The sequence below is a fragment of the Plodia interpunctella genome, chromosome 18, assembly GCF_027563975.2.
Source record: "Plodia interpunctella isolate USDA-ARS_2022_Savannah chromosome 18, ilPloInte3.2, whole genome shotgun sequence".
NCBI lineage: Eukaryota > Metazoa > Arthropoda > Insecta > Lepidoptera > Pyralidae > Plodia > Plodia interpunctella.
In genome coordinates, this window is record NC_071311.1 from 8,858,265 (window position 1) to 8,878,369 (window position 20,105).

General features: G+C 34.7%; 1 protein-coding gene across 5 annotated transcripts in view; it reads left to right on the forward strand.

Moving 5' to 3' along the window:
• Nedd4 overlaps positions 1-19,637 on the forward strand; it is a 33,179-nt gene extending 13,542 nt beyond the window's left edge. For 4 of the 5 annotated variants that reach the window (XM_053759011.1, XM_053759012.1, XM_053759013.2 and 1 more), the window contains 14 exons: positions 951-1,066; positions 1,596-1,719; positions 3,601-4,242; positions 6,371-6,452; positions 6,761-6,859; positions 6,937-7,062; positions 7,479-7,603; positions 8,501-8,642; positions 9,256-9,465; positions 10,118-10,224; positions 10,634-10,767; positions 11,329-11,557; positions 13,072-13,241; positions 13,579-19,637. In XM_053759011.1, coding sequence (XP_053614986.1) covers positions 951-1,066; positions 1,596-1,719; positions 3,601-4,242; positions 6,371-6,452; positions 6,761-6,859; positions 6,937-7,062; positions 7,479-7,603; positions 8,501-8,642; positions 9,256-9,465; positions 10,118-10,224; positions 10,634-10,767; positions 11,329-11,557; positions 13,072-13,241; positions 13,579-13,681 — 2,409 coding nt within the window. In that variant the 3' untranslated portion in view covers positions 13,682-19,637. The remainder of the gene's footprint in view (positions 1-950; positions 1,067-1,595; positions 1,720-3,600; positions 4,243-6,370; positions 6,453-6,760; positions 6,860-6,936; positions 7,063-7,478; positions 7,604-8,500; positions 8,643-9,255; positions 9,466-10,117; positions 10,225-10,633; positions 10,768-11,328; positions 11,558-13,071; positions 13,242-13,578) is intronic. The other variant, XM_053759016.2, reaches the window with a different exon arrangement.
• The last annotated feature ends 468 nt before the right edge of the window (positions 19,638-20,105 follow it).

Sequence of the window (20,105 nt, forward strand, 5' to 3'; positions counted from 1 at the left end):
ACCTATATTTTATTTATTTATTTATTTTGCTTTGTTACGGTTATTGGCAGTAAATAATACTACTACTATGGCGTAGCTTCTGCCATGTGGTAAACAAGCTTTTGTTACGTTTATACTAAAACCTTACACATGTGTACCCGTGGGGATTGCATGAGAATATATTTGGTTTTAAGTTTATGGCTTTTAGATTAGTGATCGGAAAGTCTTAGAGTATTTTAGTCATTACAACAAAGTTACAATACGTTGACTGCTAAAAACGCGCATCGGTGTTTTACGAAACTTCGTCAGTGATTGCGTGACACGCGAGGCGTGTTTCCGCGTACAAAAATCACCTAATAAATTGAAATATTTCCATTTGGAAATTACTTGCACCTTAAAAATCATACAACATGCATGCATCTGCTCATAGCCATGATGGTTGTTATAAATATAATTAAGTCACATGCATATGTAATGCAATGAAAATAAATTAATAAGGCTGATCACAAGGTTTTTATCATAGAAAAAATAAATAAATTGAAAACAGCACTGGCGTTGCGCCCTTTTTAGAAAAGCTGCTGTCAAAGTGTAGCTTCATTGTGATGGTTAAAAAGTCTTAAATCTTTTTATTACTATTTTGAGTTAAAGATCTCCAGCCTTTTCGATCGTTCATTTAAGACAGACGCGCCAATTTCAAATGTTTGTGTGATATGATTTATTTTTTATTTTTTTTTATTTAACTATTTTTGTTAGTAAATGAGGAGTAAAAGCAGAGCTTTCTATTATCCCAATTGAGTTTAATTTGACATTTTTGATTTGGTTTAAATTACAATGTATTTTCATAGTAAGTACGACTCCCAAATAGGGAATCTTTCAAAAGTTTCTCACACGTATAGCTGAAATGTTTATGAGAATATTTTAAATTAATACAATTTGGACGTTGGTATTTAATGTCAGTTTATTTGTTTCAGGCCATTGGAGGAGATCCGTTACCTCCAGGCTGGGAGGAGCGCCAGGACGCCAACGGACGGACCTACTATGTGAACCACATCGAGAGGTCCACGCAGTGGGAGCGACCTACGTTCACGTGAGTTTAATATTTAGTCGAAAATACGCGCCTAGCGTGTACTATACGCTAGGCGAGTTTTAATATGTGTTTTTTTAAGTATAAATGCATCACACGTGGTGTATTATGAGAAAAGAAGATTGGTTAATGGAAATGGCGGCGTCATATATATGGCATGGGTCCTTTAGGTAAATAAACTTACTAACTCTGAATATGATACGAAGACATTACAATAATAAAATCATAAGAAATGCCAAAGTGGCATTTCTTATTTTTTACTTACAAACATTTTGTTTTTAGAAAATATTCTACATCTATATTTACTTCTATATTCTAAACATGCCAAATCTGTATGATATTTAAATTTCGTAAGTTTATTGACATAAAGGACTTAACTATACTTTTATGCGCAGCATATTTTATCTTTTCCTCCAAATGGCTGGGCGAGAATGCTTTTAGCATTAAATAATTAATTTGTTTATAAGTATGTTTTTGCTTGGAACAATTATGTTGAATGAGTAAACAACTTCGCATACCGGTCGCTCCACAGTCGTATGCAAAGCACGGAGTCGCAAGCGGAACGCATGGAGACGGCCGCGACGGAGTTCCAGCGGCGGTTCCACATCTCCGCGGACGAGGAACACACCTCCAGTCCTTCGGCTTCGCAGCACCAGGTATGTGCTTTAACTCTTTATCATTGGGAACAATTTATTATTATCATTGTGAATATTTTAAAGCGAGATAGTATATATTATATAGACTTTTAAAATATTTTAAAATCTATAATTTAAGTGAAGTAAAGCAATTTGAAATATTTTACAATTTAATTACAAAATTTGGAAATACAAAAGTTAATTGGAACTTGTTCCAAATTTTATTTTAAAATTATAATAATGATCAAGATGGCAAAATATAGGTTGTGCAAAATGGGATGGGATTTGTGATAAAAATATTGATATTACCAATGGTATAAAATTTTCGCCAATTTCGTACACGATACATTTGAATATGGATTCAATTGAGTTTATTTCGGATTGTTATATTTGAAAATAATATAACATTGATATACATGTTTTAAAACTGTTTTCGTGTCGTGCATGCAGTTACATTTTTAAGGGTAATATTCTCAAATCAATACACAAATAATGCATTTTTGAAAACAAAGGTTAAATATACATATATAGCATATATTCTATATCGCATGCATTGAAACTTACTAGATTTTGGAGGCACAAATAAATTTGTTAATAAATTACATCACATTTATTGTGATTTTAAAAAATACCACATGTCGTTCATCACAATGTACATTACAAATTAATTACGTAATTTATACATAGTTTTATGAAAACTAACGGGATATAAATGCTTATTATTTTAGGTCGAATATGAAAGTCTCTAAAATAAGTATCTCTAAATTAAATATTACGATCTTGTTTTGAAATCCATCCTTTGTGTCTCCAAAGTAACAATAATTTATGTTTTCAAAATTTCGCTTCGAGGCAAATGTTTAAGGGTACTAGCCCACTCTCTTGCATGTTCAATGGTATAAATGTTTATACAACTGCATAGTTATGCATGATTAAGATGGCGTCTTCCAGTAGGTATATCGGGGATGACATAGAAAATATTAAGTCTTACGAGTTAGACTAGACTACAAAACTTATACTGAACGATTGTTACATTAAAACATTGGGACATACTGTAAAAAATCTAACCCGTAAGACATATTTTATGATGTAAAGTTTGACCATGTCTAATTTAACTGTATAATTTTAGATCATATTCGCCTTCGCACATTTTTACTTTTGATTCTTTAGACTTGGTTTACTTGATTTTCATTATGAAGTTTTATTTTTTTGACTTTGTCCAGGAAGGGGGAATTATCAATATTATAATAAAGCATGGGCTTTAGCGAGTAACTAAAACTAATTAAATTGGATGTTTACGCTGTGTACTCATTTTCGATTTATTACAAAAAAGTATTTGGTATCAAACCAGAAGTTACAACGTGTTTTCCAAATTTTTCATGTCTTATCTTTATTATTATTTATAACTACTGCTTCTGCGTTTTTGCTTACCTAACTTAAGTTACCCAATTATACAATTATAATTTTACATTTCAGTGCTTTACTGTTGTTATTGTTTAATGGTATTTTTTTTGCCATTTTAAAATAACCACACTGCTTCGTGTGGGTATACAACGCTTCATAAGGTTATAAACAATCGTTTTAAAATATATTCTTAATAATCTACAGTCATTGGTCCGAAAACTTGAAATATGGGTACACAGTTACACATAAACTCATAGAACATCATTCGATACTAATCCGGTGCCAACGGGTCATGGGCGCAAAACTGACATCCATTGTGTTGTCCTCACTGTCATAGACAATTCTAAGCACGCGAGAAATTACACTCAACACTATAGTAAGATCTTTAAATTAATCACTAAAAAAAGATCTTATTCGAGTGGTATGCAAACTTATATGTGCAGCTAAAAGCATTCTGCAGACATAAGTTTGTGGGTGCATAATCATATAAATCTCTGACAGGAGGATGTAAGCAATAGAAGCGGTGACACTAACTCGCCTGACGCAACTCCTTACTCTACTCCAATACGATCTCCGGAACTCAATGACATAGATGAAACACAAGAGGGCACGGGTGAACCAACTAGTATAAGTAATGAAACTGACTGTGATAATAATTTAAGAGATAACCAAGATCAAGACGACGTTGTGTGCGCCAACGAAACTGTTACTGTTAGAATACAGAGAAGTGACGATGACAACGAAACAAATGAAAGTGATGATGCTCAAGCTGTTTGTGATAACGCGGCTTCTAGTCAAGACGATGTCGACGGTGACGCCCCAAATGCCATAAACGGAGAAACTAATGACAATGAAACTGAACCAAATGTAGAAACGACTGTAGGAATTGTTGAAGTTGAAAATAGGAACGTACAAAACGTGCAGACAGAAATTACTGAATCAGAAAATGTGGATAATATAGATATACAAAATGGGGAAATTGAATTAGATGATACAGAAGAAACTGAGGTAATTGAAGATTTAGCTGAGGACGCGTTGACGTTCGATGAGAATCATTTCAGTACGCCGACAGGGGGCGCTAGTCCCGCGAGGTCACCGACCTCACGAAGAAGACGGACGTCGACCGATACGGACGAGTCTGAGGTGAGTCTGGGCGCGCGGGTGTGACGAGGAATGTACAGACACGCTTTGCTGGGACCATTTAGATCACATTACATTTGTATATAGAGCTAGTTACTATACTGTATATCGCTGATTACGTAGTTTGACTCGTAACGAAGCTACTAACTTGTAAAAAATTTTTTTAAAGTCAAATATGACCATATATTTTTCGGTGACGGTGGATCTCCTCCAAAACCTTAATAAATTTAACATTGTACGCCTAAATATAACATAGTTTAGGCGTAGAGCAAAATTTTATATATTTATTCCACGATACTCAATGGTGATATGTAATTAATATTTTTTCATAAGTTTACTGCGCGATAAAAATAGCATAGCGTGTTGCGTTCAAATTGTACTCAAACGGGGGCGCAAAACGCATGGCGCTTTTATGCGAACAAAAATCCCACTTGAATTCAAAACAACTGGTGGCATAATTTTAGCGCGTAGCATGTTAAGTCGCGTTTATGTCTATATTGTTATACCAACATGAATCATATGACATTTTTCCATAATTCAGGTCACAAACTCATATAATTCTATAAAAAGAAGGCAGGCATATCGCATACATTTCGCGTCACCCCACACGCTTCACGGAGTGCTTTGGGAAATTGTCTATGAGGCAGCGTGAGGAACAACAGCCTATTGTGATGTCCACAAGTGCTTACTCTAACCACAGCCCGCTTGCGGCCATCGTGAACATCTCCTGTATTTTTATGGCAAGTGGAACGTGTATATTTCAAAAATGTCGAAATTTTAATTGGATCTTTTTGGTGGAGTTCTGGATTTTATCTGTGATTAGGCCATGTGGATAATCTTTTTTGTTTTAAAAAAATGTTTTATAAAATGGTTACACTCGGGTTTCGTAAGTAAGTAATAAAATAAATTTTCCTTTCAAGTTAATGTTCTTATTGATATTTTTATTTATTTTTTTGTGAAAAAAAACACTAATTACAGACTTTCTCTAACATATTATTACAGTATATTACAACCAGTATCTAGATTCTCTTCCAAATTATATATATTATCAGAAATAGTAAATATAAGAAAAATGTCCTGGAGCATAGAGATGGGGATTCAAAAGCTGCATTTCCATTTTTATTATCATTTATGTGAATTGGGTTCATATATGCCTTCCGCTTGACACAAATCTACCTGTCCTAACAAATTCAACCTAGTCCTTGACACCGTCTTTTGACACGTCAATTGTACAGACTCAAAATTGGCAATATTCAATAACAATTCTAACAAATAGGTTTGTTTTACAGGTTGAAATTGACACGTCTTAAACATAATTCTTGGACTTGCACAAAAAATATAATTTGTTTTTAGAATCAATTTTTATTATTTCTTGGAAATTGGTTTTAAACTTTTTGTTTTTTCTTTCTGTGTTTTGTGAGACAGTTTGACGCTCATCTGACAGTTGTTTGACAGCTCGTGCCATGCTTTTTATTGTATATGCTTGAGCTATATGTGCTTTTTCGTTTAAGGAATGGGTAGATAGTATACTATATTTACATTTATCGTATGATATTTACAAATTATACTTTAGGTAGTAGATTTATATTACACATATAGTATAGTTACATAATATAGTAAGATAGATATGAATGTGCGCATATTAAACATAGTATTTAAATTGTGACTGTTAATTCTTAATTAAATTAACAAGAAAGTGATATAAATATTTAAAAATTTAAAAAAACACTATACTCTATTTTATTCTATAATATTTAACATTTTTTAAAATAGCTAAGATTTTGTATAGTTATTCATAATAAGGTATATTTATATTATTGATATAGTAGACGCATTTTAGCAAGCTAGTAAGATTTAGACAGAATAATTATGTAATCCTATAAACTGAAATGTTCACAATTATGAACATTGCCTGACGGCTTTCCAGTTAAGAATGGCAGTAAGGAATTATCCATCAACTACGTAGATTAAACAATTTGCTCATATTTTTCCGAAGAATGATTACTCAAAACTGTACTTTTTTCAACAATCACAAAGTTCCTTAGCCATTGTATTATGGTAGATATTCCTGCAAATGGATCAAGTAGAAACACGTAGTAATTAGGGAAATTAAAGTTTCGGCGTTTGGCAGGATGAGACAGACGGATCGACTGAAAGCACTCGGAGCAGTAGCGCGAGCAGTAATCAGAGTCAAAATCTGCCCAACAGTGACGGTGAGTATTATAAATTAAAAATCCTGATGTCCTGAGTACTATTGTTACAATATGTTTTACTAACTTAGGTCATTGCTATATGCCGGAAAAACTCCTAGCGTATTGCTGGAGAGCTACTCAACAATCTTGGCATTTCCGCTAATAAACATTTTTCTTAGTATTAGAAGAGATCATATTTTTTTTACGAATGTGTACATTAGATGCCTTTGTCCATTATCACTAAATGTAACCACACATTTATATTAATCACTAATATAATTTTAACATTATTTCTAATATCTCTATCTAAGTTTCTTAATATCTCCCAGGGCTACCGCCAGGATGGACGATGCAAAAAGCACCAAACGGAAGGATATTCTTCATCGATCATAATAAAAAAACGACGACATGGATAGATCCCCGAACAGGTATAACATTATTATATAATAGTGTGGCTCCGCACCCAAAATAACCGGCATATTTTTATATTTGTTTAATTTCATAGGTTGTGCGTCAAGTTTGCCGAGTGCGTCGGCGGCGTCCGCTGGCCCTGCTGACGAACTAGGCCCGCTGCCTGAAGGCTGGGAGGAGAGGGTACACACTGATGGGAGAATATTCTTCATTGATCACAGTTAGTCTTTTTTGTTTATTTATTTGTAACAACTTTTTTGCCCGAAAATATATGAATATGAAATTAATACAAGTTACATTGTATATGTTGCGGCGGACTTAACCGCGTGTAGCGATTTCTTACAGCCAAAAGGCGAGTCTTGTTACTACTGTCTCTGATCCCCATTTTGTCTTGTTAAGATTACACGGTGACATCTGAATTTGTGCCTAGCGTGTTGAATGGAATTAACGCCTAGCGTGTTATTTCAACTGTCCTTTGTTTATGTTTAGTATCATTGTATTCGTATTAATATTACAGCTGAAGCTGAATTTGTGCTTAGCGTGTTGAATGGATTATTGTGGTTAAATAGTGACAGGTCTACCCCTATCTCCTCTTCCTGTTTATAGTATGTTATAACAATTATATGAATTGTCTAGATACCCGGACGACGCAGTGGGAAGACCCCCGACTGTCCAATCCGCAGATAGCGGGCCCCGCCGTGCCGTACTCGCGGGACTACAAGCGGAAATACGAGTATCTCAAGAGTCAGTTACGCAAGCCGGTAAGTTGATTTATATAAGTTTTTGTTTATTTTATTTTCTAAAATTATAACGCATATACAATACACCCAAAATTGTTTAATTATGCATAAAATGGGGCTATCAGTACCTATTACTGATAATATGTGCATAGTCAAAACATAAAAAATCGAATTTTAAAATGTATCCAAAAAAATCTATAATAATTGGTCATAATACTTAGAGCGTGCCACCTGACACTACGCTTCATAGTAAAGATAGGTTCAGTGCAGCAGTGCACATGACCTCGGTGGCGCTGTGGTAAAGTGCTTGCCTCTGAACCGAGAGGTCCCGGGTTCGATCCCCGGTCGGGTCATGATGGAAAATGATCTTTTTCTGATTGGTCCGGGTCTTGGATGTTTATTTATATACGTATTTGTTGTAAAGTATAGTATCGTTGAGTTAGTATCCCATAACATAAGTCTCGAACTTACTTTGGGGCTAGCACAATCTGTGTGATTTGTCCTAATTTATATATACTCCAATCACGTCCATATGTTTGCGACACACATAAGTTTTAAAATCTAGATACAAGGTCCTTAATATGAACTGTAAAATAATCCGATTTATGAGGTCAATCAAGGATCAATTTTAACTGTAAAATAATCCGATTTATGACGTCAATCAAGGATCAATTTGAACTGTAAAATAATCCGATTTATGAGGTCAATCAAGGATCAATTTGAACTGTGAAATAATCCGATTTATGAGGTCAATCAAGGATCAATTTGAACTGTGAAATAATCCGATTTATGAGGTCAATCAAGGATCAATTTGAACTGTGAAATAATCCGATTTATGAGGTCAATCAAGGATCAATTTGAACTGTGAAATAATCCGATTTATGAGGAGTTTAACTTGCATGATATTCACAATTCTAGAGCAATGTTCCCAACAAGTTCGAAATCAAAGTCCGTCGGAACTCCATCTTGGAGGACTCGTATCGCATCATCAGCTCCGTCAGCCGCATAGAGCTGCTCAAGACAAAGCTGTGGGTCGAGTTCGAGTCAGAAGTCGGCCTTGGTGAGTTTTTTTTAATAAATACATTCTTCACTAACATACACAAACCGATTAAACTTATCAATAACTAGATGTTGTCCGGGTTTTCGCTCCCGTAGGAATTTTGAGATAAAATAAATAAAAAAACAAAAAATAATCGCTTATAGTCTTGGATAATATAGCTGCTTTCTAATGGTGAAAGAATTTTTGAAATCGGTTCGGTAGTCTCGGAGATTATCCGTCTTAAAACTCACAAAGTCACAATCACACAAGGGTGAATTTCACGAGCGTTTCAATGCGGCGTGTAGCGTTTCGTTAAAGAGTCCGATTTCTTTTTGAAAAAGAATCATATGCACCAGTACTTTACTTATTTATAAAATAGGGCAAATAAATTGATTACTGTGCGTGGTAACAATTTAATAAACACTAATGAGAGCCCGCGGCGGCGTTCAAAACGCTCGTGAAATTCACCCACAAACACTTATCCTTATAGATAATACTACTTATAAGAAAAAAAAATTACAACATTACTATTTATTATGGTAGCGCCAAAATCCACGCACACAGAGAACTTGTGTCGTAGAATAGAAATGAAAATGTAATTTCTCTAAGAAAAACTTATGCATTACCCATGCAGACTACGGCGGCCTGGCTCGCGAATGGTTCTTCCTCCTTTCAAAGGAGATGTTCAACCCTTACTACGGGTTGTTCGAGTACTCGGCGATGGACAACTACACGCTGCAGATCAACCCCAATAGTGGGGTGTGCAACGAGGAGCACCTGTCCTACTTCAAGTTCATAGGGAGGGTCGCCGGCATGGCGGTCTATCATGGGAAACTTCTAGATGGTGAGATATCACTTTTTTATAATATAGCGTGGGCAAACGGGCATGCAGGTCGCCTGATGGTAAGCAAACACCGCAAGATTCTACAGCTCATAAAGAAGTAAGGAGAATAAAAACAGAAAAGTATCTTAAAAATAATGAAATAAGTCAGAACTAGACCAAGGCAATAGAAAAATAAAAACGCCGCAAGGAAAATTAAGGTTTTTTTGTTTTTTAAAATATAGTGGGAAAACGAGTATGCAGGGCACTTGATGGTAAGCGACCAGCCCGTGGTCACCGCCCGATTTTTTGAGAAAGCGAGACTCTTAAGCCCCGATGTATTTTTTGTATATGTTTACGTGTTTACGTGTCCCACTGCTGGGCAAATACTTCTTTTGTGACAAGACTAAATAATAAAGTGCAAATAATATATTTATTTGAATTCGATTTTAGTCGTCATGTCGCTCAGATAATCAGTATTGATTAAATATTATTTATTTATTTTTTAATGCTACAAAATGACTGTATTCACGGGGAAAACAATATACTGTAATCCTATTAACTATATTATAAAGGCGAAAGTTTGTTAGGATATATGTATATCCTCACATACAAGTGTGTAATGTTCTGTGTTATTATTCTTCAAATATGGCAACGAATACAATATTTGTTGCAGCATTCTTCATCCGTCCGTTCTATAAGATGATGCTCAACAAAGCTATAGATCTCAAAGATATGGAATCCGTTGATCTCGAGTACTACAATTCCCTTATGTGGATTAGGGTGAGTATTATTCATGGAAAACTACTTTCTAATAAAATCCTTTATCAAATCAGGGTAGCTGCTATCAAGTCAAATGAGATACTTTTTTCACGTGTCAAAATTAATTATATGGGGGCTTATAAGTGGGCACAAGTGACGTCACAAATGTTGGAGTCAATTAACGTTTTAATTGTACTGTAATGGGAACAAAAAGAAAACACTAAATGTTACTGTAATACTGATATCGTGTTTCTTTATATGAATGCATTTATACATTTTATTTTATACACAAATAATTACCATATTGTGGCATATTTTGTCGAAATTACGCTAAGAAATAAAATAAATTTGTAAAAATGTAATTTTATGGCGCTAGTATGCAAGGAGTTTTAGGTATGTAATTTTGTAATTTCTTATGTAATTTCTTTAGGAAAATGATCCATCAGAATTGGACCTGACCTTCAGCGTGGACGAGGAGCAGTTTGGAAAGACAATCCAGCGAGAGCTGAAGCCAGGGGGCGCTAATATCTCTGTCGACGATGACAATAAAGATGAATATATAAAGTGAGTGACAAATCATATAATTAGTTGTACAATACATATACAGATTGCGGCAGAAAGGTCAACCAAGAAGTTCCTCCTTGGATGTCGTACGAGGCGACTAAGGGTGCTTTAGAAAAGCTATTGAAGGTAATACTCTTATTGAGGGTAGCTTCAGCTAATATATAACAATAACTTTTTCTTAAATAGGGTTAGCCAGGTTGTAAATACACACCGTATTTTCAGAATTTTAAGGTATTTTTTTTATTACGCGTTTAATGAAACAAGATCGCTCTGATGACAATAAAAGTTTTTGTCTAAAATGACAGTTTCATAAAGAATCTCATTCGGAAGCGATCAAACGAAACATTATTTTAGACCAGCTTTTCCCACAACTTCGTATGTGAATAAAAATGCGTTTCCCGTGGGAATTTCAGGAAATCCATTCTTAGTAGCTCACCTACACTCCCCAGGGAACTACCATGCCAGCAAATTTTAGCTTCCTACGCCCAGTAGTTTCGGCTGTACGTTGTCTGTCAGTCAGTTAGTTAGTCGCTCAGTAACGGAAGAGTTTTATATATATAGATTGGTGATCCAGTGGCGTTTCGTGAGCCGAGTCCAGGAGCAGATGTCGGCGTTCCTCGAAGGTTTCGGGGCGCTGGTGCCCCTCAACCTGCTGAAGATATTCGACGAGCACGAGCTGGAGCTGCTGCTGTGCGGGATCCAGCACATCGACGTGCGCGACTGGCGCGCCAACACGCTGTACAAGGGGGACTACCACGCGAACCACATCGTCGTGCAGTGGTTCTGGAGGGTGAGCCGATTGTGTTTCTCGCTCTTTGTGGAGCTCTCGCTCGTGCTCAGAAGTGTCCTTAAAATGTAACCCTAAATTGCTCCAAATGTGACCCTAAATTGGTCCAAATGTGACCCCGAATTGCTCCAAATGTGACCGTAAATTGATCCAAATGTGACCCTAAATTGTTCCAAATGTGACCCTAAATTGGATTCTAAATACCCACTATTTCAGGCTCAAGTTTGATACTCAACTGGCATCAAAACAGAGACTAAATCAGATATTAAATTTACTCAAAATTATCACTAAATGTGACTAAATTTGACACTTACTCGTAATTGACATTAAACCAAATGCTGAATCTTATGCTAAATTGAAACAACATTTTAATTTAATCTGACTGAACAACTCTGACATTAAACTGGCACTAAACCGGACACTATATCACATACTACATTTTACGAAATGTTCACTAAATCTGATCCAAGCCTGACACTACACTAACACTAAATCGCAGACTAAATTGACTCCAAATCTGCCATGAAATCTGTGAGTAACACCGGTAGTCTGTCAAGAAAGAGAAGAACACAAATCGGCTCTATGTCCTGTTGGTTGTCAACACTGGAGAGGTTTATCAATTAATCTTGCCCATTGTATATTATATAGCGATGCCAAAAAAATGTAGTTCGTTGAAAATTAGTTTTTTGTCCGCCGTAACATCTTCCATGAACGTGTCATGATATAATTTTTTTCGCTCTCTGTCACTTTTTCCGACTCTTATCATCATCATATCGAGTGTGTTATTGCTAACACTGGTGTCAGATTTTTATTCAAGTCACCTAAAGGCATCTGACTTGACTTTTACGACTACTTATCGCCATCTAGTGGCAGGTAGTTGCATGCGCACTAGGGAACTAAACTGTCAACCAGTGTGCAAGTTTCCTTACGATGTTTTCATTCACCGGAAGCAAGTGGTGGTCTATGAAAACTATGTATGAGTCAGACAAACTATATATGAGTCTGATTGGTATAGAAGGATACGAACCTGAGACCTTTCGATCCCCAGGCGGGCGTCTTAACCATTACACCACCACCACTTCAAACTCTTCCGTCTCTTATGAATCATTCATACACCAATTATGACGAATGTATTTATATATATAGGCATATACAACAGGTTACAATCTATAACACTACGATCTAGACTGAACCCAAAAACGTGCATACAACATGACAAATTTTGTAAACATAGCTAGGAACTAACGCTACTACTTAACTAAATATGACGTACGTACGTACGAAAAGTAAACAGTGACAAACAATCAGTATTTATAAACATATACAAAAATAACAATCATCATACAATCATAGGAAAAGCTTAAAATTATCGAGGTCAGCGGAGGATTCGTTTGATTTGCCTCTTAAAAGAACTAGTGCGGGTATCCGCAAAAAGGTGTATAGTTTCTTTACCCAAATAAAGCTCATTGTACAAACGAATTTCAGTCTCTAACTCTGATCGCTTAATTTGTTCACAGGTGGTGCTATCATTCTCTAACGAGATGCGATCTCGTCTACTACAGTTCGTGACTGGGACATCGAGGGTGCCAATGAACGGGTTCAAGGAACTCTACGGGTCGAATGGACCCCAGTTGTTCACTATCGAGAAGTGGGGCGCGCCCGATAACTACCCCAGGGCGCATACTTGGTGAGTTTTATTTTTATTTTAGACACGAGAAAATATTAGAGACAAGACAAAATGTAACGAATGAAAGATCTCCCTTTCGTCCTCGCGTTTTTTGGTTATATTCTTAGCTATAATAACCCGGGGTTCGCGAAAACATGAAGGAAATGAGAAAAGGGAAAGGATTTGCAAAATGTTGTGAAAAGGCGGCTGCCTGACGTCAACCCTCTTTAGGAATGCTGCTGTTGCTTATCAGCTATAAAGGCAGGCAAATAGGCATGTGATGATAAATGGCCACCACAGTTTAAGGAAGCCTGCAACATATATGTATAATTTTGTAAATAACAATTATTTGTTACAGTTTCAACCGCATAGACCTACCGCCGTATGATAGCTACCAGCAATTACGCGAGAAGCTCGTAAAGGCGATCGAGGGATCCGTAGGGTTCGCCGGCGTCGACTGATCTCTGGGGATCGATCTGGGCGATCTACAGGTCAGACTGACAGTCCTGTTCGTTAAGCAAGTCATTATATTGTTGATTGGGATTATGGCCTTGTTCCTTATTTTCGTTTGGCAAATACATCACCAGTAATGTGAGATATGAAATAGGGGATGAGTTTCACTCGGGGGTTGAATATTTGGCTTTTGATATTTTATTTGTATTAAACTATTATATAGAAGTTCGTTCACCCCTTTTATTAAAAAAAATGAACTTATATACTTATATTAATAATAATTTAATGAATCTGCTCGTCAAGTGATAATATAGTTGAGATTATGACGTTTCTTGTTTTCGTTTGGTAAATACATCATCGATAATGTGTGAATCATAAAGGGGATCAATTCGCATTAGGGAACGAATATTTGGCTATGAAAACTCAAAAATTTCTCATTCAAACACTTATAACATATGTTTTTGTTGTGTTGAAATGGGAGGGGACGAATTTGCTTCAGGGGATGAAAATTTGATTTTTTAAACTTGATTATGTTGGTCTTTATATATGAGGATTATCCTATTAAACCATTATATTTAGCTCACCCTTATCTCCCGTTAATAATTTCCCGTTAATAATTTTATTTTTTATAAAAAATAAAAAAATAAAATAATTTGCTTTGTTTCATCGACAAAGAAAGCTAAAGACGACAAGCTAGCGTAACCAAATGTAATAAAACATTACAAATTCCTGGCGCATCTCATACAAAACGGCAGATTGGTCGTTATAAAACCACATGTGCCTGGTTTTATAACGACCAATTTGCCGCTTCTGTCTTCTGTCAGGGACAAAAGACATTAGCGCTCTGTCCCCTTTCTTCTCGTGTACTTCTAATACACATTTCTCTTTCTTGTATGACTGAAACGAAAGATATGACGAAGTTTATAGTTTTCTCTGTCGAATGTTTTGAACTTTGATAAGTATCGTTCAAAGTTTAATACAATTTATGTCATCTGTATTTATTTAATGTTGAGTCTGTAGCCAACGAAGTTAATTTTAACTTCGCTAGTTAGCGCCACTGGCAAACAAGGTCCTGTTCACTAATTTCGGGTCCTAATTGAGACAAAGCGACGCGACGCGAGATTATCATACGGACGATATGTCTGTTCTGTATAGACTGTAGGGCACTGTAATTTACATCCATGTAAATGATATTATCGCGTCGCGACGCATCGCGCCTGTTGATTCTTGGGCCAACCCGTAAGACTGACATTAAAAAAAAACCGCGCACATGCGCACCACAAGCAAATTCGAACGTTCAAATTAAGAAAAACAAATTGATTTTGACATGAACCTCGCTCTACAACAGCGCCCCTAGTGGCATGTTCGCGTTAACCTTCATTCAACATAACCTATGTTATGTATACATATGCAATATTATATGTAATTATTGTCTAAATTAAGTGCCTACCTAATTACGTTGTTCTAAATTAGCTTTATACACAGGGCTACAGATCAAACGTAACAATACAATTGCGCGTTGCTGCGTTCTTGTATATATATGTGATTCTAGATTTGTGTCTCGCTGTACTATACACGTGTTCCTTTTGACGCAATGGATTAATGTCGTTGTTGGATGGCAGATTTTTTGCGATGATGTGTTTATAATCATGCAGAGTAATGGCTTTGTGCTCTGATGGTCATCATGCCGGACATTGGAGCTCCCGGGTTCGATCCTTGGTTAGGTCAAGACGGAAAATGATAGTAAAAAGACGAAATCGGATATAGCGATCTTAAAATGTCATTTGTAGCAGTATAGTTCTTATTTATTTGGAAAACTAAAAATATTATATTAAGTTTTATAACGTTATGTTTTTCTCATAATCTTTTTTCGCTTTTATTTGATTATTACTGCTTTGTTATATTTCTTATTCTTTTGTCTCATTCCTATTCTTTTATGTAATGCAATATTATTCATACGTATGTATGTAATTACTTTTGCAATTAGTTAACGTAATAAAAATTTATAGATCCCCAAATATATGTTTCTGAATATGTGTTATGTACGCACATATATATTAAGCGCCTTGCCCCAAATACAGCGATATAAATTATATTTTGTTATAACTCAGTAAGTTACATGATGTACGTGACAAAATTCCTTTAAATTATTATTTTAGTCTGTTGATGAGTCCCACTCCTGGCTACCCTATGGGTGCCAGAAGGGCCAGAGTGAGAGAGCGAGACCGCGAATGAGATGGATGATATTAATGGGTACCTGCAGAGGTGGAAACAAGCTGCCCTCGACTGAGATTTTAGCAGTGGGTCGCATCAATTAAATCAATAAAAAAAAGTTGGTTAAATCCAAAATGGTTTTAAGAAGGCAGCAGCAGTTTAATCAAAAATTTAAAGCACTTCTTTATATTTAATTTTACTGCAAATATAAAGATGCACAATATTTTTACCCGTCCCTAATAAAGTAATCCTCATTATGGCAATTTGTTGCAAACTGAACCTTGCACTCTGTGCTCATACGTCAGATGTAGTTCCTGTTAATGTACTCATACATAATTTGCAATTTACTTGACAAGTTAATTGCAAATTGCAAAATAACATATACTTTTTTATCACATCTTTATTACTCGAATTACTTCTGGTGTGCCATTTGTACTGTACTAAATAATTAAAAGAAAAAAAAAACTCTTTTGCTCACCTTACTTTTTATATTGTGTGTGGACTGTTGGGCACAGGCAAAATATACACACTTCTACTCGGCAATATGACGTTCATTGTAAAATGAGCTTTAAATCGTTCTCTGTAGACATAATTTACGTTGACAAAAAGAGAGTTAACAGCGAGCAGTCGTCTAAGTTGTCAAAGTAAAATATGTCTACAGGGGACACACTAAAGCTCACTTTTCAATGAACTACATCTTGCCTGATGGGAGTGGTGCGGTAGAAAGGTGCTTTATTAAGGCACCGCTATCACCCGACAAAATACTTTCAATGAAAAGTGAACCTTCGATCTTACGCTGTAGACACACTTTGCATTATCAACTGTTAACTAACTTACAGCGAACGTTACGCACATTTGTTGCCAATGTAAAGTATGTCTACAGAGTACGCTTTAAAGCTTAGTTTTGAATGATCTCTCTCGGGGTGAGAGCGATGTTGTATAAATCAGACTACGCGTAACGCTGTGGTTATAATTTTTCATCAAAACTGTATCTGGGTTATGTCAATTGAAGTTAATGTTAGCTAGGAAATGAATTGCACAGCAATCAAGGCCATTTTCGCGCGACTCGAATGTTAAGTGAAAGCAATGCAATAACAAGTCTATGCGACTTATATTAGAGTCTATTTTGCTTCACCAGTCCGTCGTTTGCGCATTCGCGAAGATGCCACTGCAAAATTCCGTATATTTTCGACCTGAAATACAATGAAAATAGATTTAACAGATTATCGAATTAAAAGCTATATATATATATATATATATATATATATATATATAAAAGTTATGCTTGTAAATATGTAATAAGGAAGGTTTTTCTTTCCAAATATAAAGTATATAAAAAAGTGAAATCCTGACATAAGAAAATTGATTAATTCATTCTTAATAATACAAAATTTTGCTGTTGTGTGTATCGGAAAAGCATTTATTAAAAAAACATTAAATTATTATTTTATTGTTGAGAAAATGATTTACAATATATTGCGTTTATATAACTTTATGTTTCATGGAGTTATATTTTTTTTAGATGACGTATCTCAATCGGTAATTAAGGTGTCGATGGCAATAAGTATAATATCGATTACGAGTTATGTAGCGATTTTGTATGGATCGAAGCATATGTATGGTAATAAAAACGACTTCATCTATGACGGGTTAGACAGAGACTGGTAAATGTCAAGACAATCAGTGTCAATGATAAACAGATGTAAAAATCGCAAGAAAGGTTATGGTTAAGACTAAGGAATCAAGTTTCGTACCTAGAATTCCGCTTTGGGGTTCCGTACCTTTACCCTTAATCACTTTTTACTTTTAGAATTGTTAAATTTTGCACCGGATGATCCTATATTAAATGTTTTGCGATGCATATGTTTAGCCAATGCGTTTATTGTGATAATTATCCTTATAACACCTTAATTCCGTTGATAATTTGTAATGAACTTGACGCGAACTATAATTATTTTTTAAACACAGATTTATGTTTACCTATTTTAACGGAACAAGTGATTTCACTATCACGAGTTAAGAACGCAAAAATTATTAACATTTTGCAAGTATATAAATCTTATGTATAATAAATTAAATACATTTTAATGTTTTCTTAATTTGTGCCGGTGCTTTTATTTGCGTCCTAAACGACTGGTCCAGTCGGCTTTTGCTTATAAATATATAAGTATTCCTCTCAGAGCTCTGATTAAAATAACTTCCAACTGCAATAGCACCTAGATTTTCAAAGTAGTGATTTTTCTTTAAAAATCTGCATTTTGTATAATCATATTGATTCGCCCTATGTGCCATTGGAGTCGGGAGCTATTCAGGTGACTGCTCTGAGGGGAATACCTCTAAATAGATATATTTTCATAATCAAACGTTGTATATATTGTAATATACGGTGTAAAAAATTGCTACATTGTAATTATAAAAATAATTAAAAATTAATAAAAACTAAAAGATTCCATTAAATGGACAAAAATAAAATATTTATATTGTACTAATACTGTATTTACTATATATTTTATAGCAATCGTTTACACCATGTATTTGTGTATTATTTATATATAGTCAGTAAGTTATGTTATTTACTTAATTATTTCGTTTTTAGATAGTTTACAATGATTGTATTAAATTGTGTGAGTTTTGGTCTCTTTATAATTTTAGTTGTTATTATTCCACAGTAATGTCAGTGAGCGTGCCCGTTACAGGAAACATGCTTTTACGAATTAAATGTGATAAATAATTCAAATTTTGGAAAAAATCTATAATTGATTAATTTTTGTTGATGACAAAATTTGATGAAGAGCATGTGTGAAATGTTTAACAAAATCATTTAAATATCTAAATCAAATTATAAAAAAAAAAATCGATTGTCTTTGTTATATTATTATTGTCACATTTGTGAAAATAATGTATCGCGTAGATATCGTGCGATTACACTAATAGACATGGCTTGTTTAAATATTTGTTTAATACACAATTGTAGTAAGACTGTTAGTATTTAAATTATTAGATTAAAATATTGTTCTGAAAAAATTTTTCAAAGCTCACCTAAGGCTTAGTGTGTATGCGTGCAATTGGGATAAAAAAAAGTGTTTTGTTAAAAAAAAAATGCCGATTCAAAATGTTAAAATATGTATTCTAAAAACTAAATATTATAAAGAGTGCTGAAATGAGACATAAAATAGAAGTTTTACTAATACATTGAATAAGGCTAGTAAGGAGGCCTTGCGAGCATTTTACGAAAATGTCGTCGCTTATTCTTAAAAAATATTAACTTTTGTTTGTTATTAACAAACATATAAAAAAAAAATTAGCCATTATATTATCAACTGAACGGCATAATGTATACTTTGAGAAACTCCGAAACTTGCGTAAAATGCTCGCGACGCAGTGATGCGCCGTAGCGGATGCAGTTTCGACAATAGCACACATAGATTTGTTAAAATTATACACCGATCACGGCAAAAGTAACGCCAATGGGAATTAGTTTTTTTTACCCCAAGTTTAGATTTATCAACGAATTCGTGTCTCCCTGTTTTTTTTTTTTTCAGTTTTTATTTGTCAGATCGGTCTATTCATTTAACTGTCTATGTTCTGTATAGAAATGCCTTGTGCTTAGTTGGTGGCGTTTTGATTTTTTCCTCGGAACTTTTTGATGTTATGCATTAACAATAGCGATATTTTATTATTATTACAACTATCGTGTAAATAGATTATTGAAATTGAAGGATTCATGCAAATAAAAATTTATTAATTATACTTTTGTGTTTTACTGGTTAATTCTGCGCATAATTTCATTATAGAAAGTGCTTAGCTATTTATTTATTTAAATTTATTGACGAAGATGGCACAAACGAACAAGACTTAATACTAAAAACATTATCTACCACCTTCGGGAAACGTAGAGCGCCCTATCGGCCATTTTGACTACGGCATTGATATATAGATTTTCGAAAGTAGTTTTATTTTCTGTCCCTGGACAACTTGCAAGCAAACAACAATTAAACAGGCATACTTCAGCATTGTAATAATTATTAAAGTTAATTTTGTCTTCAATAAAGATGTGGAAATTTCGACCTACGCTGACTGTAATTTTGTAAATATTTAAATTGTGAACTAAATTCTTTTTAAATGCCCTTACACACATCAGACTGGCCAGTTACATCACTAATGAATGTCCACATGTCAGACAATACGTTGAGTTTACTAGTGATCTGTCGAAATGTA